Below are 23,207 nucleotides of genomic sequence, written 5' to 3' on the forward strand. Positions count from 1 at the left end.
AGTACAAAGAAGCAGCAGTATGGTCTCGGCAATGAATGCCTATGTGAAGAGGTTTTTAATCCCAGAAAAGAGCCTAAAGCTCTGATACAATGACACAAACTGAGAAACACTTCGTGGAAGAATTTTCTTCATTAATTTGAATAATACATAAAACGTTAACTATATACATCAACCCTAGCAGCAGAAAAGGAAAACTAACTAGGTTATTTCAGATCCCATGATTTATGGGATATTCTAACAAAATAGGACACTAACCAAATCAGCCTAATTCTAGGAATACAGGCTGTTACAAAATTTCCTAAAATAGCTAACTATACACATATAGAATACAAGTCATTAAACACGTTTTCCCACAATATATATATATATATATATATCCTGGAGAAGGTGCTAGATGAAAGATAGTGTGGGGGAGAGAGAATGAGTAGTAAATTAGTAATCCAGGCAGCTTACCAGTCACTATAAGGAGACTGTAATGGAAACTGTAGGCTAGGGGTAGTATATATAAATCTCAATGTGTAATTGTTTTCTTTTTCGTTTTATTGTTTTTTTCTTTCCTCCTCTTCTTCCTTTATTTTGTTACTCTAAATGTTGGGAAGATAAACATGATTTGCACAATGACTTCTGTGCATATTTTTCCATGGAGAATTCCCATCGAGTTATATAGTAAGTAGTGGAATATTCAGTTAAACCAAGAGGAGACCAGATATCGGTCAGAATCAATAACAAGGCCCAAGTTCTGAATGAGAGAGGCCAACATTATGTCATTTGTGATACTGGTAGGTATTTTGCTTTCAATTCATTGCAAATGAGCTTACATGACAAGCTTTCGGCATCATCATCTACTTCTGCGCTGTGAGGCTTCTGGTCGTTTCTCTTGAAGACCACCTTTCCAAATTTGTTAAGCAAGTCATCGTACAAATCATCTGTATTTTCGCTTGCATTCTGCAAAATATATTTCAAGTATCACCGATGCAGCCTCAAGGCAAACAGTTACATCCATGAGTGCACAGGTACATAAAACAGATATCTTTCTAGCATCACATACACAGAAGTATAAATAAACAAGATTTAGAAGAAAACATCAACACCCACCCAGCAAAAAAAAAAAAAGAAAGAAAAAGCAAACAAACATAGGTGACTTAAAATTTTAGGGACAAATTTAGACCAAAGAAAAAAAAAGGACAAATGAATCTTCCACATCTGCCCTAAGTTTTCTGTACAATAGTTCTACATACAAGTTTTTTAATCAATTAGCTTCTTCCAACTTACTAGATGTTTTTATATGGGATTTATCAAGTAGTATGTAATTGCATAGCTCAAAGCCCACTGCCATAAACTGAGAAAAGGAAGCACTCAAACATATCACACAAAAGTTCCTCCTGCAAGAGGAATATCCATAAAAATAATGTCTACGAACACTCTGTCATAGTGATGCAGCGTAACTTAGTGGGCGCTACAGCGAATAACAACATTAAGGAATGGGATAAATACTTCTAGACCATGAGACTATCAAAGATCTAAGAAATCTTCTTAAAACAATAAATGCTACCTAAGGTTTTAAGGAAAAACACAAAAGAAACTCAACTCTGAGTATTCTCATTCATCAAAATTGATTCATAAACAACTACTTTTCTGAAGGCTATAAACATGTATTTATAGGCCCCCAAACCCTAACCCTAAACATAATACGAAACTAACTCGAATTTGCCATTCTACGGCGCTCGTCCAGACTGCACATCAGTCTGTCCGGACGGCCACGACATAAATGCGTGAAACCCTACAGCCCCCAACCCTAAAACATGAAAAACTCTAGATACTAGGGCGGCCTGTCCGGACGGGACTTATGGCCGTCCAGACGGCCACGACTTAAAACCTAAAATATGACGAAGCTACGGCACTCGTCCGAATGGGACTTGGAGCCGTCCGGACGACCACCAACATAAACCCTAAAAACAGCAAAATAACATAGGCGTCCGGACTTGCGGCAAACGAGGCTTTAGATGAGGACTCTTGGGTTGGGCTCCATCCGGACGGGCTGCAGCCGGGATTGCAGACAAGGCATTCCGAACTACATCATTCTCCCCAGGTTGGAGAGAATTTGTCCTCGAATTCGGCCAGTTCTTACCGCGGTCCTTCGGGTGCCCTATCAACTCGTTCCATCCACCCTTTCTTAAGATCAAGACAAGACAACACCCTACAATAAACGTGATGCTCTTCATCATTGACATACTTTGATGATTGTCGTGAAGGCCCTACACACCACTTGGCAATATTTCGGGCTTGCCGTACTTCTCTCGTACCTTTTCCCTTCCACATGCCATGAAGATACTCAAGAATGGGTCAGTCATTGTTTCCCTTGTGAACATGTAATTTTCCACATCCGACAAGATTTTGTCTGCACCAAGGAAATCAACATAACCTAATTCCTTCTCACTAAAATTAGGCACTTCACCTGGAAGGTCTTCATCAACCTCTTCATAATCTGCGATGTCACCCGTGGGTTCCTCCTCTTCCAATGAGTCATCGCCATTGAGGTAGAGGCTGCCAATCATGGGAGAAAACCCATCTTCTTCGTACTCTTCCTCTAGGTTGGATGGCAAAGGTCTTTCATTCGGATCTACCTCAATGACATCGTCATCATAGATTAGTGGAGAGGCCCAATCTACCGAGCAATCTTCCTCAATAAATCTATCTTCCTCCTCCACAACTGATTGACTCCTAATCTCCGCCGCTTCGCTAGGTACCTTCTTTTTGTCGATTTTTTTTTTCTTTTTTTTGTTACAAGGCAACCTTGGAATTCCGGTATATTGAGTTTGAACCCGGTCACCCACCGATTGGCATAAGCTTGCGCATGGTGCTGACATCCGTGCTCCGCAAAAGGGTTTCCAGATCCATTCCCATTGTGACCACCCATGTTGGATAATCGGGTAGCAAGGGCTTTGATTTGATCCCTCACATCCGTGACTTGCTCCTCCATGTGTTGCCAACGTTCAGCAATAGATTTGTCTTCCGCCTCTGCATACTGCGGTCTTGATTGGCGATGACGATTGTTAGGCCCACCACCCACGTGCCGCAAACGAATTGTCGGTTGCTCCTTACGTGTTACCTTCGTGCACACATGCATTTTGTTCATGTCTGCCAGACGGTTGCCCCTCCCCATTCATGGAAAGTAACTTGGGCTTTGATATCAACTGATGCAACATGATTTAGTGGGCTGCAGCTAATAACAACATTAAGGAACGAAATAAATACTTCTCGACCTTGAGACTATCAAGATCTAAGAAATCTTCTTAAAATAGATGCTACCTAAGGTTTAAGGAAAAACACAAAAGAAACTCAACTCTAAGTGTTCTCAGTCATCAAAACTGATTTATAAACAACTACCTTTCTAGAGGCTATAAACATGTATTTATAGGCCCCCCTAACCCTAAACATAATACGAAACTAACTCGAATTTGCCATTCTACGGCGCTCGTCCGGATGGCACATCAGTCCGTCCGGACGGCCACGACATAAATGCGTGAAACCCTACAGTGCCCGACCCTAAAACATGAAAACCCTAAATACTATGGCGGCCCGTCCAGACGGCCACGACTTAAAACCTAAAATATGACGAAGCAACGACACTTGTCCGAACGGGACTTAGAGTTGTCCGGACAGCCACCGACATAAACCTTAAAAACAGCAAAATAACATAGGCTTCTAAACTTGCGGCAGACGAGGACTCTCGGGTTGGGCTCCGTCTAGACAAGCTGCAGATGAGGCATTCCGATCTACATCACATAGAGGGGCAAAGGCGGGCATTGCCCCATCCATAATTCCACAAAAATATAGGTTCATTGATTTTAGATTCCCAAGCTAGATTGACCCTCTCTCTGACCTTTGCACCATTTTCCTCCGCTCCAAAGTAGAAAGAAAGAGACATGATCAGAATTTACAACAGTAGAACACTCTCTACACTGTTGGCATATCCATCAAGTGGGTTTTCACTAAAGCTGAACTTACCTTTGCTACTTAGGCCAAAAATTCATGTTAAAAGCGTTTCTAAAATCATACCATATGGAAAGTCCTTTTCTGGTCGAAATAAGCCAAAAAATGGGTCAGAACAGTTGAAACATATCGAAATTGGCCAAGGTTGAGGCGAAGATGGAATAAAAGGATTTTACATACCAATAACCACCCGTTGATAAACTCTCTTGCTTTCACACAAAATCAAGCTTTCCATTAGCAAGGAATGCTCATAGATGGTTGTTCATTTGGTTCTTCAAACTAGGAGTGCGTCCTAATGGAGGAAGATGCTATAGTCCTCAGAGGCCGCATGTTGGGATACCGTTTGCATCGAGTCAAGAACTCTGGGAGGCACAGATTAACTTTTAAAGATAAGGGGTTTTGTGTGATTCTATAGCTTTGTGAGGTTGTTCCTTGCTCCCGATCAATTTCGATGCTTGATCAATATTAGGTTGCTAGAATATTTTTGATATTGCGGAACAATTTTCGGATTAAATTTTTTCGAGAGCAACAAAAACTTTTGGATCATCAAAATATTTTTTCAACAACTAAGACCACAACTTTAACCATAAGATTCAGAGAATTTTTCTTTTTTACACTTTCCTTAGTTTTCTCAACACCGGAACAGCGTTTATGTAACTCAACATGGCCAAATTACTGAAGCTTAGACGAGTTGTGCTCCCATATCCTAAAACCCAAAGCAATACAAAACATTATCAGCAACCAAAGAAAACCGAAACTCATTTTCCTTCATTGTCCACAGTTTTCTGTCTCTTAGCAACCAAACAGAGCATACGTGAATCAAAGTAACCAAAACGAACCGAAATGCAAGTATGGGGAGAGAGAGAATATAAAAAACTATATTTTACCTCTTTGCCTAAGGCCAGAACCAAAGACGAGTCCCTTGACTTGAAAATAAAGTTTGTTTTCCTGGGTATTCTCCAGATGCACTTGTGTGGAAAATTATGCCCACTCATACATGAGCACCTGAAAAGCTTTCTTCGTCTTTCATAGAACTTCGATTTAACACGACCCAGTTGCCGAAACTCGCTGATAAACTCAGTTCCCAAGCCGGCGCCGGTGCCGGCGATAGATAGCATAGCGGATGCTGCCATTGTTGCTACTGACTGATGAGAAAGAAAGAGAAGCATATCATAATCTACGAAAATGAGAGAGATTAGAAGGAGATACACGATAGCGGGCAACCTTACCCAGATTTTTAAACTTGACCCGCATTAATGTCTGGGTTTGGGTTAGAGCCGGGCAAATCTAGCCGAGCCCATTGGCTCAGCCCGAGCCTAAACTTGTTTACTTAACTTTATCTCCAAAGGGCATTTCCATGGATAGCGACTATTTATTTTAACAATTAGTTTGTCAATACAAGCTCTAATAGACTTGAGTAATAGTAGAAGTGGAATTTTGTCCCTTGTCCCTACGTTTAAAATTGTCATTGGATTTGCAATGATAACTATTAGATTTTGACGATTTTAAAAACTACATCACTTTTAGGAAGGCGAAAAGGAGACAAAAATTCTACTTTTAGCATTATTTTACTTTATATGTAGATGTTTATTCCAACTTCATGAGTGCTCTAGATGGCTTACCAAACCTGGCATACGCCACATATGCATACTATTACGTCTAGAAAAACCCACTAAAAACAAAATCATCGTCATCATGAAACATTTTGTCATACATGCTCATGCTTCATCGTTGTCATGCACATAACTTTCGTATACCACCAATACATTTATACGATTTGTCCATGTCCTTACTTCGCTTGCCGTTACTTGTGACATCTACAAAGTAAGGCTAGTCTTTGATTTGCTTGCAACTTCTTATGCTATCTACAAAACCAGGACAATTCTTGTTTTGCTTGCACTATTTGTACCATCTACAAAGCAAGACAAGGTTACCATGCCTTTATCATCGTTTTCATACTTCATCATATCATTCAAGTTTAGTGTTTTTATGAGGGTTATTTCCCAAAATAGTCTGACTTATACTCATCACCACCGGGGCCATCCCCGTGCCTTGATATCATAGGTTTTCATTGTGTTTCATCATTCATGTCATGTTCATGCTCATGTTATCAAATCCTTGAGCTCATATTCTAGTCAAAATGCATATCATAGAAGTCATGGAATCATGTCACAAATTGTGCAAACTATCAAAGTATTCATATTTAACATATTTCATCATAGTATATCTCAAACATATAATAGTTCATAAAAATTATTCATAACATTCAGAAAAAAAAAAAATCTCATAAAACGTCATCAAATTATTAAAGTATCATAAATCATGTTTTATATCAAATAATGTAGGCTCAGAGCCAAATGTCTATATCTTGCTTTGAACACATTTTGAAAATGTTTCTTTCTGCTCAATAAGTAAAATACTTACAATGTCCGCTTAGTCACACTTGGTGAACCTCGACTCAACTTGCTATATACATTTACATAATAAATACATAGTTAGACTCTATTCTAGGCTTAAACAACTCAAACTTTACAAAGATACTTGACACACATAAGTATCTTACTCTACAAGGTAACCCATAGCATTCTATGGTTTCCATTTGACATCACTTTAGCTAATAACACTAATTCATAGAGAATCTCTATGGTTAGACACTCAAAACACTCAAACTCAACATTTAGACAAAAATTAGGGTTTTGAGTCTCACCTTGATTTCTTGCAAATCCTGAGTATTCAAATCTCAAGATCGCAACCCGTTGTTCTAGGATGGTTTAGAAGCCCTCTAAACACAAAAATCCCAAAGAAATTTGAGAGATTAAACAAAACCCCCAAAAATCTAACACGAATCAAGAAAACTTAAGGTTTAAGGATTTACCTTAAACCAACCGCTGGAAACGATGATCTAACACCAAGAAATGTGTTCCTGGGGTTAGATTTGGCTTTAGAAGTCTCTATAAATCAATACCCAAGGCTTATAGGCAAACCCTATGAGAGAGAAGAGAAAGAAAAAAAAAACAGAGAATAGGAAGAAAAAGAGAGAAATAAATTTCTCTCGTGTGGTGGGTATTTATGCCAGCGCAACTCATTCAGACAGGGGAGTACTCATTCGGACGAGTAAGTGAGGGCGTCCGCAACTCGTTTGAACGAGGTTGCTTATGAGACGTTCTGTGATCCACTCGTCCGCAGTGTTGGGAACATGTATGCAGATTGAGTATTTGTGTAGCGGGAAGGAATTGTATTTCCATGCCCAAGAATTCTTTATGAAGAACATACGAAGAATGAATGGCTATTTAACAATAGCAAGAACAAGAATTACTTACATGGAAGATCAACGGCCAATTCTATGGCTTTTGACAAAAGAACTTTTATTTTGTTCTTCAAGAACTTCAAGAACGCGAATGATCTTAGCCTTTAGATCTTCTCACCAATGACTAATTATAACCAAGATAGTGTGGGCTCTATCTTGACTCCTCAAAACTTAAACTTTTGTTCTTCATGCATTAACACAAAGAACTAATATAGTTTTCAGATTATTTTTGAAAACTATGATCAAGAATACTTGATTGAATATTTTGAGAGCCCTAGGGTCCTCTCTATTTATAGGCACAACTGGGGAGAAAAGTTTCAACTCGAAGCAATGTGGGATGATGAGTGTCAAATGTTGCATATTGGAGTCCCTTAATTTACATTAATTAATCATTTAGTTGTGTTATAATCTAATATTTTGTGTTAGTTCTTTTTTTTAGTGTTTTATAGGTTGTTGAATGAAAACTACAGCTTTAAAGAGAAAAATGCAAAGTTTGGAAGAAAGTTGAAAAATCGGTCGTCTAAGGTAGGATTGAGCGCCATCTAGCGCTCGAGCGCATGTGCGCTCGATCCGAGCTAGGTTGCGCTCGGGCGCACCCACGCCCACAAGCATACCATCAGCGCACGAGCGCTGCACCGCGAAGAGAAGAAGCACATGCCCGAGTGCGATCGAGTGCACTGGCCATGCGCTCGAGCACACTCGCACGAACAGTTGGCGGCCAAACTTCTTTTCCAAGTCAAAAATCCACAGTTTTTCTCTTTAGTTTAGTTTTTCTTTAGGTTTAGGTTTAGATTTTATTTACAATAATGTGTAGCTAAATTCTCAACCAAGGTTGAGGATGAAGCCTCGCCAATGAAGAACATCAATACTTTCATATAAGTCTTTATTTGTCTGATTTTATTGGGTTTTATATTTCAATTGTTTTACTTCTTTTCAATGTGTGGAATGATTATTGGATATCTTTTGTGATTCAAGGATACATTTGATGATTTAAGATAATTTCACATAATTAATTGCTTGATTTTATTTGCCTATAAATTTAATATCCCTTGTGATTTGTTCTACAGGTACATTTGGTGTTTCAATTAAAACTGAATATCTTTTGTAATTTATGGATACATCTGATGATTTAATTGATATTGGATTCCTTTTGTAATTTGTGCAATGAATGGGTACATGGGATGATTTTGATTAATTTTTGAAGCATAGTAAAACATATTTAAGATTTTAATTGTAAGAACTTCAGATTAATATTGATGAACATGGAAGTATGTTGTTATGATTCGTTGAGTGTGGATTACCAAACCTTAGTACCTTTATCTTTTGTTTATTTTATTCAATTTTTATTTTGTATTTTAATTTTCAAAACCCAAAAATTCAAACCTTTATTGGAACTATGTTATGATTTAATTAGTTTAGATATAAGTTGCTTTTCAAAAACACAATTCCCTGTGAGTTCAACCTTGCATTTGCAAAACATTATATTGCAAACGATTCGTGTACTTGTGAGTATATAAAAAAGTTTACATCAAGTTTTTGGCGTCGTTGCTAGGGAATCGTTCAATTTTTGAATTCAATTTATGTCTGAATTGACTACTAGTTATTTAGGATTTTAATTTTGCAAATTTTTTTTAATTTCGTTTAATTCCTCTTGCTAATAAAAAAAAAAAAAAAAAAAGATTTTTCTTTGTGTTTTTGTTTTGCAGTTTTTGCCATAGCACTCTCTGCACATCAACGCAAGTGCGATCGAGTGCAGTTCTACTACGCTTGAGCGCACCCTCAGCCAAGGCAGTAGCTGGTTCAATTGTGAGCGCCTATGCTCGACAACTCCCTGTGTCAGCTCGAGCGCACGCACGCAGCCGCAGCATCACTGACGGATCAACACACTTGAGCTCGATCCCATCCAGCCTGTGCTCGAGCACACCTCTACATGCAGCACTAGCAAACTAGCAGTAGCTGAAATTTTTTTGCCAAATTCATTTTTAGTCCTTTTTGTGAGTTTTAAAATTTTAGTTTATTTATTTATTGTGTTAGTCATATTTTTTTTTGTGTTAGTTTATTTTCTTTTTTAATTTTTTTTTTTAAAAAAATGGTTAATGTTTTATGTGGGATAGTTACATGCTAAAAAGTGAGAGTGATCATGTATCCTTGGGTACAATATGGTTCAGCTAGTGGTAGGGCACATTTTTCAAATGCTCAAAAGAATGAAGGTCTTTTTGGTAAAAGTAGGTCAGGAAATTTGCAAGCTAATCTCGATGCCTTATCTAACAAATTAGACCAACTCATAGCAGCTAAATTTGCCCCGACCCATTTTTCTCACACTTAAATACCACATAAATCATGTTCATACTGCTCTAATCCTTGTCATAGCGATAATAATTGTCAATCCTCGGGACAATTTTCTAATTTTTCATATGAGCAAATGAACATTAATTTCTCCAGCCCGGGCAAATTTCAATTATTACAACTCGGACTTGAGTAACCATTCTGATTTCTCATGGTCAGCTCAAGCTACAGGAAATTATGCTTACTAATTTGATGAATTGTACCATTCAAACTATCCGCAGTTCGATCATCAAGCTCAACCGCCTGCTTATCAATCCACCACTCAAATGCCACAGCCTGCACCACAGTCATCATTGGATGACACTTTGAAAGCACTCATGCAAGAGATCAAAGATGCCAACACTCAAGCTACCACAGGGTTGAAAGAATGGATTGACCAGAATGAGGAAATTGTGGATAACAATGAGGAGGAAGAATAATAGGAGCAAGTTGAGCTCTCAGACCCGGACCGGAGCAATCATCCTAAACTTTCATGGTATGCTCAAGCTGCAAGAAATTATCTTCCTAAAGAATCAGTAGTGCAACATTTTCCAACTACTCACATTAATGACTTAGATGGGAGAGCAGACCAATTCATGGCAGCTAGGTTTGCCTATGCCCCGTTTAAGAATGCTGACGTACCATATAAGTCATGTGCATATTGTCATAATTCTACGCACCACCAAAGCAAATGTCCATTCATTAGACACTATGTGAGCATGATTAATAAGGATGATGCTAGAAATTCTAATCATAAGCATGTCAAAGCCACCTCCACACTCGAGGGTGAGGAAATTTTGGATAACAAAGAGGAGGAAGAGAAAGAAGAGCAAGTTGAGCACCCTGAGCAAGTTGAAAACCCAGAGAACAATGAGCCCCCAACAAATCATGATCGGTCCAGTGACATGGAAGTGAATACTGAAGCTCCCGCTTGCATCACTGTTCCTCTTGAGACACATCAAGAATCCAAAGCTTCATCTCCTGCATGTCTCAAAGAGCCATCTTATGTCAAGATACTCAAAGACTTATGCACCCAAGTGCGCAAATCTAAGAGCCACTTTCCTAAGAAGATCCTTCAAAGCAAGCAAGTCGGCTACATAAGATGGCAAAATATCATTTCCGAGTGCTATCAAATTTTGAAGAAGAAATGGTGGAAGGAATTGGTTGGACATTCGCATGATCGGGGGAAGCACTGTAAAAATTTTCTCTTCCAGTTTATTTTCTGCGCTTCACTCCACAAATTCTATCTTTCCTTTTTCATCGTATGCTCGCTTGAGTCCTTCGATATCACGAATTCCTGCTATAACGAAGCACAACTTATTGTCATAAACAACACTAGAGAACTCTACGAGGTTCCATCTAATGAAACGGGGCTGCTAAAACCTTTGTAGACATTTATGCGGCTAAGGACCGTTTAACCCGCTCTTTGGTCGAGCGCTCGTTCTCTAAGGCGAGCGTTCGACCAGGGGCTAGGGTTTTGGCCAGAAATCTCCAAAAACGCTTCTAGGCTTCTATCTAAGGCTATGGGTTGGTATCTACTTTCTTAGGCTTAAAATAAACACAAGCATCACATGAGAACACAACACAAAGAATCAAAGAGGTGTTTAAAAGCCATTTGAAAACATTTCTTGGTTTTGTTAAGAAATAGGGACATCCAAGTGCAAAACATCTTATCATGCAACTTTTAAAGAGAACAAGGTGGGTTGAAAGTTTTTGAAATCGTTCTTGGTTTTACAAGAAAGCGGGTACAAGAACTTGTTATGGCATCTTTTAAAACTTGTAACATTAAGAGAGTAGTAAAAATAGCATGAAAGAGGATTAAGAAGTCACCTTAGAAGATGGCTAGAGTTCGACACCTCCTCCTTCTCCAAGAACACTCACAAACTCTCAAAAATTAACCGAGTAGGGTTTTTTTAAGTCAACAAAGGCTAAAATGAGGGTTAAGGGTCTTATGTGGTGGGTTTATATAGGGGAAAAAGCTGAGGACGCTACAGAAGAAATTCTAATAAGATGCGAGCGCTCGTGTGCTATCGTGTTGAGTGCTCGTGTACTGTTCACAACGAGTTAAAAATAGTTTTCAGGCATGCGATTTGGGTATTGTCCAAGAGTCTGAAAATTGGTCAACAAGTGCGCGAGTACTGTAGGAGCGAGCGCTCATGTACTATTCACAAAAGGTTAAAAATGTCTTTCAGGTGTATGATTGGGTAAAAGCCATCAGTCAACAACGAGCTCGGCATGGTTCCCAGACGAGCGCTTTTGTACTGTAGCAGGCGAGCGCTCGTGTGGTCCCCCATGCGAGCGTTCGTGTATTGTAACTCAGAAAGTTCAAAATTTCAAAAATGCCACTCCAGCTGTCCCTAGTAATCCAAAGTCCAATTAACCCCCTAATCAAGCTATCTTAAGCCTAGTTAATTATTTTTTGTCACTACAGTACGTCCTAGGATATTGCCCATTGGATCAAGAACTAGTTAACGTACGTTCGGGTGGTCCCCTAACATACGTTCTCACTAAAGGCCAGGTGCGTACGTTCGGGGTGGTCCCCTGGCGTACGTTCGGTCAGAAAGGGGTGGGATTTGGGTTTTGCCTCAAAATGCTCCCGGAATTGGGTTACACAAAAGGGCTTAGAGCATCTCCAGCAGTATTAGGTATTTTACCTAATGAAAAAGTACAATTCTTTACTTTAGCTATTGCTTTTTAACTACATACTCCAACAGATTATCTATTCCATTAGCTACTTGTTTTAAAATATTATTTCTCATTCTTTTTTTATTATATTATTGCCAACACTTAATTAAAGGAAAAAACCATCACATATATAGAAATCATTCATAAAAACAAAAATAAACATATATGAGGAACATTCATCTCACATGCAAGTACTAATTCGTAAAATTAATAACAAAAATAAATATATGCAATATAACTCATAATTCTTAAGATTGGCCATACAATTGCCATAAGTGTTCCACCAGGTCGGATTGCAGCTGAGAATGAATTTGACGGTCTCTAATGCTCAAATGCCTTTGAATGAACTCAACAAATCTAGGGGTATGCTCATGAGAAACTTGTACAAGAGGAGTTTCATTGGCTTGTTCATATTCAAAGTCAAAAGCATCATCAGTATTTCGCTCGTTTTCAATGATCAAGTTATGCATTATTATGCTCGCTTTCATTATGTATTTGAGCGTTTCACAGCTCCAACCACGTGCAGGTCCACGAATTATTGCGAATCGTGCTTGAAGCACTCCAAATGCACGTTCCATGTCCTTTCTTATTGACTATTGAGTAGCATCAAATTGTTTGGCCTTTCTCCCTTGCGGACAAGAAATTGTCTTTACAAATGTTGACCACTACGGATATATATCATTAGCAAGATAGTATCCTATTGTGTAGTTATGACCATTGATTGAGTAATTAGCTGGAGGAGCACGCCCATGAGCGAGCTCAGAAAACAGAGAAGATCGTTCTAATACATTAATGTCATTATGAGAACCCGGTAACCCAAAAAACGCATGCCATATCCATAAATCTTGTGAAGTTACTGCTTCCAAAATCATTGTAGGTTCATGAAAATGACCAAAAAACATACCTTTCCATGCAGTTGGGCAATTTTTCCATTTCCAGTGCATGCAATCAATGCTCCCCAACAGTCCTGGAAAACCACGTATTTCACCAACTTCTAACAATCTAGCAACATCATCGACGTTTGGAGACCTTAAATAATTGTTGGAATAAATTGAAACCACCACTCTAACAAATCTTTCTAGAGATTCAATTGTGGTGGTTTCTCCAATCCGCACATACTCATCCACATAGTCAGCTGGTACTCCATAAGCGAGCATTCTAAATGCGGCGGTCATCTTTTGAAGGGAAGATAAACCTTGAGTTCCAGAACAATTTCTCGTTTGGATAAAGTATGGATCATAATCTTCTACCGCAGAGAGAATACGAAGAAAAAGAGGACGATGCATCCGAAACCTTCTTCGAAATACTTTTGGAGGATATACTGGTGAATCAGCAAAATAATCTAGAAAAGCCTTTGGTGGCCTTGCAGTGAATCACGATAAATGAAGGTACGTCCTGGAACAGAACCACGACGTGAAATGGATCCTCCATCTCTATTGAAATGTTTACGTGCTCAAACAATTGCAGTAAGTAATTCCAACTCATTATCAGAGTCTGAGTCTTCAAGGAGCATTTTTTTTACAGGATCGACAGCCATTGTGTTTACTCGACAAACTTTTGTATACAATGAAGTCTTATCCCTCTTGAACAATCAGCAATAAATGTTTTCTGCATTTAATGTTTTCATCTAGTCATTCTTCATTCAAGAAAAAAGATGCAGTACACCAATACGCCAATACAAAGAAAAGATGCAATATGCCAATCTAATAGAATATAGAGGATAGAACACTAATGTATTACTAGAAGATAGAACAATAATCCAACTGCAATAGAAGATAGAAGATAGAACAATAATCCATTACTTTAAACAAATAGGAAACTATTATGGCTAGTTCTGTGAACAATAATCCAACTCTTACAAAATAGTAAACAAAAAAAGCAAAGCCAATCCAGCCATAACTCGAACATATTTTACTTCTTCCTTCGACTTTCAAGGATTTCCATTTGTCGGATATGAATATACTCCCTTTGGAATTCAGACAAGTCACTTGTATCTGTGAGCATAATTTTGTCCTCCTCAGCTCGAAACTTACTTTGCTCAAGCCGAATCTTTGCTTCTTCAAGTCGAATCCTCTCATCCTCTCGAGCACTTGTTCTTTCCATAAGTTGCAATTTCCTCTCAGTCGTTATCACAGCTCTTTTGTTCATCTGAGTTAGTAACCCCACTACAAGATCATCAACACTATCTTTTTTCTTTTCTTTATTTAATTGCTCTTTTGCGGCTTTCCTACCTTTGGGTCTCTCCAAATCTACAAAGTTACTAGTGGATATATTATCTTCTCCTAGTTCTACTGGAGCTTGAGTAGAAGACGAAGATGTACTGGCGAATGATCTTTTTCTTGATTTGTCATTGCTACTACTCCATTTTGGACATTTCTTCAATTTATCCCAGCAATGTTCAAAAGCAAATGGAGTTTTATGTAGTTTTCAATGAAACTCTTTCGCACGAGCAATCTGCAAAATTATGAAATAGGAACATAGTTATACCCCTATCGTTATTGGTGGAGTGATGCGTTCATACACCAATAAATAAAAATTATACCTTGTCTTGCTGAGTCAAACCACTTTGATTCAATGACTCAACTTGAGCTAAGCATCCAATAAACTTATTTATGCCCTTTTGTATTGCTCCCCAGCGATTAACTAGAGATATCTCACTCCGGCTAACATCGAATGACTTATTGGCATCGTAGTTCTCACAAATTCTACTCCAATATGTCTTCTTTGAATGCTAATTTCCATGAACGGGATCTATCCTAGTATTTATCCACGATTCTATAAGTTGAATATCTTCTTCAATGCTAAAGTTCCCACGTCGTGGTTTCTTAACATTGGATCCAATCTCAACTTATGATTCATACATTTGAACATTTGGATATAGAGATCCCATCGGTTCATTATAATTCTGATTTAAAAGGTCGATGAAAGATGTATTTCCTTGCTCTTGAGAATCCATTTCAACAAAATTGAAGAAGAAAACAAAGATAAGAACCAACCCAGCCTCTTCAAGAAAGCTTTGCTTGGTAGGTGCTGCCTATTCACTATCAAGATTAGTTATTGAAATTTAGGCATATTAAGATTCAAGGAAGAAATCAATGCACACCAATTGTATTCAAATGCAAATCTGTTGCCTTTCTTGGGTACCCTAATTGCATGAACTAAGTTCTCATCAAAGTCCAAGTAACCTTATTCTTTCTTCGGTGTTTTCTCAAACATCTTATATGCTAACATTTAAATATTTTCACAATCATATTAATCAATGCACACCCAACACATATAGCAGACCCAAAGCTTTCTAGGGCGACGTTAAACATTTAACCATTGTTTAAACATTCTATACTTCCAAAGCTTTGAAAACACAGCTGCTCGATTAGCTTGTTCTCTTCAACGTTTAAAACAAAAACTTATGAATTATGATATGCCAAATTTAAAAAGCAAGGAATGAGAAGAATAGCATCATACCTTCTCAAAATGAAACTGAATTCATTGGTTAAATATGAGAAAATAGACTTCAAACAAAATAAATGATGTAATAAGGCAAGTTATCATAAATCAAAGGAATTGATCTTATTTACTTCAATCCGCTCTTTTCCAATTCTAACCATTATTTCAATCAATATTCTTTCTTCATCAATATCTTTAAAAAAGGTTTGTTACAAATAAAAAGCAAGGAAGAAATCAAGAAGAATTCAAGATTCTTTCAATCAATATTCTTTGTATTTCAAGAAAGGAGCAGAGGAGTGTGACCAAACAAATCAAGAATGATTCAACAAATAGATCCGGTTAAAGATACACACCATTCGTTCGATGAAATTCATCAATCAAGCAAAATGGGGTTGAGTAGTATTACATTCCAAGGTAATTGAATGGGAAAAACCAGAGAGAGAGAAAAGCTTACGTCTGTAGAAGGCCGAGCTGTCCTGCAACGGCAAAAATGGAGAAAGAGAGAGCAGGAGAAGAACGGCCGTGGTTTGTCGAAAACCAAGGGTGATTGGCAGTTAGTCGGCAGCGGGCGTGCGGTGGTCGGAGGCCGTGGTTTGTCGAAAACAAAGAGGAGAGGGCTGGGTCGGCTGAAACTCGTTCAGGAAGGGGAAGAGAAAGAATAAATCAACGGGAAGAAAAGGGTTTGAGGGAGAAAATAATATTATATTATATTGAAAATAATATTAAATAATATTATATTTAACAATCTAGTGTGCTATAGTGAATAGCAATATGAAGCTATTTACTGTAGCAGTTAAAGTATAATAGCTAATATGAAGCTATTTTGTTGGAGCAAAAAAAAAGGTAAAAATAATTAAATGTAGCTAATATATCCCTTTTAGCTACATTGTTGGAGATGCTCTTAGGTCTGTTGGTTTTAAAATTATGTTTTTTCAAAATTATTAATTATGTTTGTAGTGAGTCATTAACCTTTTAAAACAGATGTTTTTATTGGGGTATTACAAAGGCAAACGCTAACCTCCATCTTATGTGGCTGCATAGCCTAGTGAGAAAATCTTCCTGGGTCGTGCGCCCTATTACCCTAGAGTATGGGCCTGGGGCTTTAATCTCAGGCCCCTTTCTTTGTAGTCCTTAGCACAAACCCATAAATTAATCTCTAGCCTTATGCCTTCATGCTTTATTTAAAGTCCATGGGTTTTATCTCAAGCCCAACTTTAAATAATTTGTCTAGCCCATGTTTTAATTAAATAAAACACTTAGCCCATATATAAATAAGAGAGCCGATTATATGGTTAACATATATATCAACTTGGTGAGGGACGTAAATGAAAAAAATAATTATTGGCTTAAATATTTTCGTAATCATGTCTCCCGACATTCATTACGCAATAATATTTTAATCACAATTAATTTCACTAAATAATTGTGACTGCACTCCAATAAATATTTTTGCTTAAAAACAATTAATTGCTTTAACTTAATGAGAATAGTTTGAATTCATTCTTCAATCTCATTCTCTCTTTAGGATTTGTTATGGTATCAGAGCTTTTCACCTTGTGAAAGTTCAATTCATCAATGTCGATCCCAGTTCCTAAAGTCATTCCCATGTCTTCTCTCAATGACAATGCCTCTAGCCATTACTTCCTACATAATGGTGATAATCCGAGACTATTGCTCGTTCCTCAACCGTTAACTGGTAGAACTACAACACCTGGAGCCGATCCATGAGCCTGGCTCTCTCTGCCAAGAACAAGTTGCAGTTCATCAATGGAAATCTTCCTCACTCATCCACTATGAATGGACCTGAATTCAAAACTTAGAAGAGGTGTAATAACACCATATCTTCATGGATTGCCAATAGAATCTCAAAGGACATCGCTACCAGTATAATCTACATCAACAATTGCCAAGATATGTGGTTGAATCTGAAGGAATGATTCTCACAGAAAAATGGACCAAAAGCCTTCCAACTTCATAAATCTATTTCTAGCTTATCTCAAGATAATATGTCTGTAAGCTTTTACTTTACTCGTCTCAAATCTCTAGTTGATGAATTTGGTAATTACAAATCCTTTTCTCCATGTACTTATGTTCCTACGTGTTCTTGTGGTAGCTTGAAATCTGTCCATGCCTTTTTTGATCAACAATATGTTTTTTAGTTTTTAATGGGACTCAATGAGTCTTTTTCCCACATCAGGGGACAAATCCTCTTGATGGATCCACTCCTTCCATTCAACAAAGTGTTTGCACTTGTTGTTCAAGGAGAAAGTCAAAGAAAAATCTTCATAGGGTCTATGGTTCCAAACCTTGCAGCTTTGATAATCAAATCTTTTCCCACACAGCAGAATAGGTTCCCTAGGCAAATGATTCGTAAGGATAGAGTAGTTTGCTCTCATTGTGGTGTTACTGGACACACAATTGATAAATGTTACAAATTGCATGGTTATCCTTCTGGATTTAAGTTCACAAAGAGGCCTTCTTTTTCTCCAAGTTCAAGTGTTAATCTTGTTACTCAAAACCATGGAGAGAATTATTCTAAAAATCCACAAGTACCTCAACTGCCAATTACTACAGAACAGTTTCAAATGCTTCTGGAATTCTTGCAGACCAATCCTCATCAAGCTGCCGCCAATCAAGTAGGTTCTTTACCTACAACTCAAGATGACATCTTCTCCAAGATGTCAGGTAATATCTTTGCCCTCAATGTTAAACATTCTGTTTTTCATTCAATCCTCAACTTGCCTAAACTCAAATCAAATCCGACAGATACTCCTTGAATTATAGATAGAGGAGCTACTGATCATATGGTTAATTGTGTTTCCTTGTTTACAACAATTACATCCACTATATCCACATCGGTCAAAGTACCTACGGTGACTTAGTTTCTGTCACACACATAGGCACGGTTAGAATTTCAGAACATTTCATTTTAACCAATGTCTTATATGTACCATCTTTTTCATTCAATCTCATTTCTGTAACAAAACTCATCAAACACCTTGGTTGTTGCCTCATTTTTATTAATTCTTATTGTTTCATACAAAATCTGATCAATTGGAAAACGATTGGAGTGGGTGAGGAAAGAGAAGGTTTGTTCCATTTGATACAACCCGCAAGCAAGCTTTTTGCAAACCCCAGGTGTTAATTCTGCTACTCTAAAAAATCCTTCAACAGACCTATGGCATTTTAGGCTAGGTCATTTGTCTAATTCTCGAATAAGCATGTTACACAATTTAGTTCCTTTCATTTCTGTGGATTCAAATAAAGTCTGTACTCTTTGCACTTTGGTAAAACAGAAAAAGCCCCATTTTCCTATTAGGAATAAAACTTCAAAGGTTCCTTTTGATCTCATTCATGTTGACATTTGGGGTCCTTTTTCTCAGCAATCTACAACTTAGTTGTGTAGAGACATCTTAACAAAATTCCATTGTTGAAAGAAAACACCAACATTTACTTAATGTTGCTAGGGCTTTAAGGTTTCAATCTCATTTGCCTCTCTTCTTTTGGACAGATTGTGTCTTAACAGCAACCTATTTGATCAATAGGATTCCATCTCCTTTGCTGTCTAATAAATCTCCATTTGAGTTGCTGTTTTCTGAGCTTCCTTCTTATTCTCATCTAAAGGTCTTTGGTTGTCTAGCTTTTGCATCCACCTCATCTCGGGATAGACACAAATTCCATCCTAGAGCTACTGCATGTGTTTTTCTAGGTTATCCTCATGGTATGAAATGATATAAGTTTTCAAACATTCATACCAATTCTGTTTTTGTATCTAGAAATATGGTCTTTCATGGACATGTTTTTCCTTTTGCATCAAAAGAATTCTCTTTCCATTCAGATGTTCATTCAAATGATGCAATCAATAATTCTCCTTGGTTCAATAATCTTTCCTATATCAGTCATGATATTGTCACCATTCACCTCCTATTGCAGAAGATCAGTTGCATGATGATCACTCCACTCATGACATAGTTTCTCATGAGTCTCATGGTCACCATTTATCTTCTCCTAACATTAGCCATCAAATAGATTCTATAGCAAAATCATCTATCATCCCAACTGAAACCCTTAGGAAATCAAGTCGTACCATGCAAGCTCCTAGTTACTTGCAGAATTGTCATTGTCAACTTGCTTCTCCAATTCCACTTCATCTGATTCTATGGTTGGATTATTTGATGACACTGTAATTGATAATGCTAATGCAGGTATCCCATATTCCCTTTCTTCTGTTTTGAACTATGACCATCTTTCCCCTTCTCATAAAGCATTCAGTTTATCCCTTATTTCCCACAAAGAACCAAATTTTTTCCATCAAGCTGTTAAGTTACCTGAATGGCGTGAAGCTATGCAAGCAAAACTTGATGCTTTGCAAGCAAACAACACATGGGTGTTAACTTCTTGACCCCCTGGTAAGAAAGCTATTGGTTGCAAGTGGGTGTATAAAACAAGGCTCAAGGCTAATAGCAGTATAGAGAGACACAAGGCTAGGTTGGTGGCAAAAGTGCATACTCAGAGTGAGGGTTTAGATTATCATGAAACATTTTCCCCTATTGCCAAACTTACTACTGTTAGATGTCTTTTAGCCATTGCAGCAACTAACAATTGGTTTCTTCACCAATTGGACGTCAACAATGCCTTTCTCCATGGAGATCTTGATGAAGAGGTGTACATGACTGTTCCACCTGGTTTTTCCATCAAGGGTGAGTCACAAGTGTGTAAATTGACAGAGTCTTTATATGGATTGAAGCAAGCCTCTCACCAGTGGTTTTCTAAGTTCTCCAATACACTGATTGCTCAAGGCTTCATTCAGTCTTAGGATGATTATAGTCTTTTCACCAGAATTGAGGGTTCGGTTTTTATTGTCCTTTTGGTTTAAGTAGATGATATTGTTTTGGCTAGTAACAATTCGACAGCCATCAAACAGTTTACTTCTTCTCTCAATGAGAAGTTTGAACTTAAAGACTTGAAGAAGTTCAAGTTTTTTCTTGGCTTAAAAGTAGATAGATCAGACAAAGGAATCTCTTTATCTCAAAGGAAGTATGCATTGGAGATCCTTCAAGATTCTGGTTTATTGGCTTCTAAACCATCTAAATTTCATATGGAACAGAACCTCAAACTTTCTAAGGATGATGGTTCCTTATTAGCAGATCCAACTAGCTACAGACGTCTCATTGGCAGATTGATATATCTCACCATCACATGTCCTGATTTAGCTTATGTGGTTCAGACACTTAGTCAGTTCATGGATCAACCAATGCAGCCTCACCAGATGCTGCTCACAGGGTTCTAAGGTACTTAAAGTCTTCTCTTGGTCAAGGGTTGTTCTTTCCTTCTTCATCAGATTTTCGGGTAAAAGTCTTTTGTGATGCTGATTGGGCTGGCTGCTTGGACACTCGAAGGTCTATCAATGGTTACTGTATTTTCATTGGTGATGCCTTGGTTTCTTGGAAACCTAAGAAGCAACAAACAGTTTCCAGATCATCTGTTGAGTCTGAGTATAGGGCTATGGCATCAACTTCTTGTGAAATCACATGGATGTTCACTTTGTTCAAGGATTTACAAGTCCTTCATCCACATCCTGCAGCTCTTTTTTGTGATAGCAAGGCTGCCATTTATATTGCAACTAATCTGGTTTACCATGAGCGAACCAAACATATTGAAATAGATTGTCACCTTGTCCGAGAAAAGATCCAACAGGGTGTTGTCCATACTCTACATGTTCCATTTGCTGCTCAACTAGCTGATATATTTACAAAGCCCCTTGAATTTGCTCAGTTCACTGCTCTGCTGTCCAAGATGAACATACTCAATATATTTTATCTTGAGGGGGAGTAACAACAGTTCATCATCAAATAGTTTACTTCTAGCTTGTTTACACACATGTATATAAGTTGGTTTAGTTTGTTATATCAGTTAGTTGGTTAGGCAAGTTAGTTAAGCTAGTTATGTAGTTGAACAGTTATGTAATTATCTTTTCTTTCTTATTATACTCTGTTTCACGTGTTATAAAAACAGAGTATATATACTCTTGTAAAGTTTCAGATGATCATAAGTTAATGAGAACAGTTTAAGGTTATTCTTCAATCACATTCTATCTTTAGGATTTGTTATTAAGTATTTTTGCACTTTTTAGACTTTAACAATATCAAAGTTGGGGGTTTACACTTAACTTTTTGTTTGGTATCTAACTTTCTTCATGAATAAAAGGTTGGCGATGTGTCGACGTCTTTCAACTATTATTTTAAAGAGTTTGCTTGGTGTTTTTTTTTTTTTTTTTACATGTCTGCAAAGGGAGGGAGGAGAATTCGAACTACTAACATATGTTTTATTAGGCGTGATCCCAGTCGACTGAGTTATCTCTTGAAGATAATGTCTGCTTAGTGTTGTGTGTTCCTCTTGTAAGTTTTTTGTTTTGTTTTTTTTATTTTTATTTTTTCTAAGCAAAATGGAGAAAGAGGGGTACAAGGAAGCTTATTTGCTCTTGTCTTTCTTAGGCCTATAATGTCCTTATTCAAAAATTAAAATGAAAAGAGTAATTTTATAATCAAAATTTTATTTCACAATTTTAACAACGTACATAATATGTGAATATATTGACATATCAATTAAAAATTTTAAATAACTTTGCATTATGTATACCGACGCGGTTAAATCGGTAGTATTATGCATCGATGTTATTACGTACCACAAGCATATTAAGATAAATATAATAAAAATGGGGTGTTTCTGGGAAATTAAAAAAAATAAATAATAATTAAAAAAAAAAAGAAAAAGAAAAAAGATGCAGTTATGTAATTTCACAGAAAATGAAGGGCCAAAATGCAAAAGCCATCAGCTATAGATTTATATACCATTTATACTCTCCCAAAACCCTAATTGGACGCGAGTGTCATAACCAGAAGAAGTGCAAGAGAAGCCTCCAGGAAAGAAGATGGTGAAGTTCTTGAAGGCGAACAAGGCAGTGGTCCTCCTGCAGGGGCGATTCGCCGGGCACAAGGCGGTGATCGTCCGGCAGTTCGACGAGGGGAACCGCGAGCGCCCCTATGGGCACTGCCTGGTTGCGGGGCTGGCCAAGTACCCGAAGAAGGTGATCCGGAAGGACTCGGCGAAGAAGACGGCGAAGAAGTCGCGCGTGAAGGCGTTCATAAAGGTGGTAAACTACAGCCACATAATGCCGACGAGATACTCTCTGGACGTGGATCTCAAGGATGTGGTCACCGCCGATGTGCTTCAGTCAAGGGACAAGAAGGTGACCGCCGCCAAGGAGACCAAGGCCAGGTTCGAGGACAGGTTCAAGGCTGGGAAGAACAGGTGGTTCTTTTCCAAGCTCAGGTTTTAATATCCCATTTTCTCTTTTTGCTTTTTGCTGATGATAATTGGAGATATTCTCTGGAAGTCGCTTTTTTGTTTCTGGAAATATGAGTATTAAGATAAAAGGTGATTCAATTTTCTA

General features: G+C 37.7%; 3 protein-coding genes across 4 annotated transcripts in view; 1 reads left to right on the plus strand and 2 right to left on the minus strand.

Moving 5' to 3' along the window:
• The window catches only part of LOC132176295 (protein Iojap, chloroplastic), a 13,213-nt gene extending 8,029 nt beyond the window's left edge, over nucleotides 1-5,184 (minus strand). Inside the window, exons 1-2 of one of the 2 annotated variants that reach the window (XM_059588460.1) lie at nucleotides 4,881-5,183; nucleotides 819-945 (exon numbers count right to left, since the gene is read on the minus strand). In XM_059588460.1, the coding sequence (XP_059444443.1) occupies nucleotides 819-945; nucleotides 4,881-5,162 (409 nt within the window). In that variant the 5' untranslated portion in view covers nucleotides 5,163-5,183. Of the gene's footprint in view, nucleotides 1-818; nucleotides 946-4,880 lie in introns of both variants that reach the window. The other variant, XM_059588461.1, reaches the window with a different exon arrangement.
• Nucleotides 5,185-12,975: 7,791 nt separating this feature from the next.
• On the minus strand, nucleotides 12,976-13,485 carry LOC132174240 (uncharacterized). The gene has a single exon (XM_059585931.1). The coding sequence runs from the start codon at nucleotides 13,483-13,485 to the stop codon at nucleotides 12,976-12,978; it is 510 nt and encodes a 169-aa protein (XP_059441914.1).
• A 9,122-nt stretch (nucleotides 13,486-22,607) lies between these two features.
• Nucleotides 22,608-23,207, plus strand: LOC132176405 (large ribosomal subunit protein eL27x-like). Its single transcript, XM_059588598.1, has one exon. The coding sequence runs from the start codon at nucleotides 22,686-22,688 to the stop codon at nucleotides 23,091-23,093; it is 408 nt and encodes a 135-aa protein (XP_059444581.1). The 5' UTR covers nucleotides 22,608-22,685; the 3' UTR covers nucleotides 23,094-23,207.

The sequence above is a fragment of the Corylus avellana genome, chromosome ca3 (genome assembly GCF_901000735.1).
Source record: "Corylus avellana chromosome ca3, CavTom2PMs-1.0".
Classification (NCBI taxonomy): Eukaryota; Viridiplantae; Streptophyta; class Magnoliopsida; order Fagales; family Betulaceae; genus Corylus; species Corylus avellana.

Excerpts from the sequence above, each read along its gene's own strand:
- LOC132174240 (XM_059585931.1), bottom strand. The coding sequence starts at position 13,485 with ATGACCGCCGCATTTAGAATGCTCGCTTATGGAGTACCAGCTGACTAT.
- LOC132176405 (XM_059588598.1), top strand. The coding sequence starts at position 22,686 with ATGGTGAAGTTCTTGAAGGCGAACAAGGCAGTGGTCCTCCTGCAGGGG.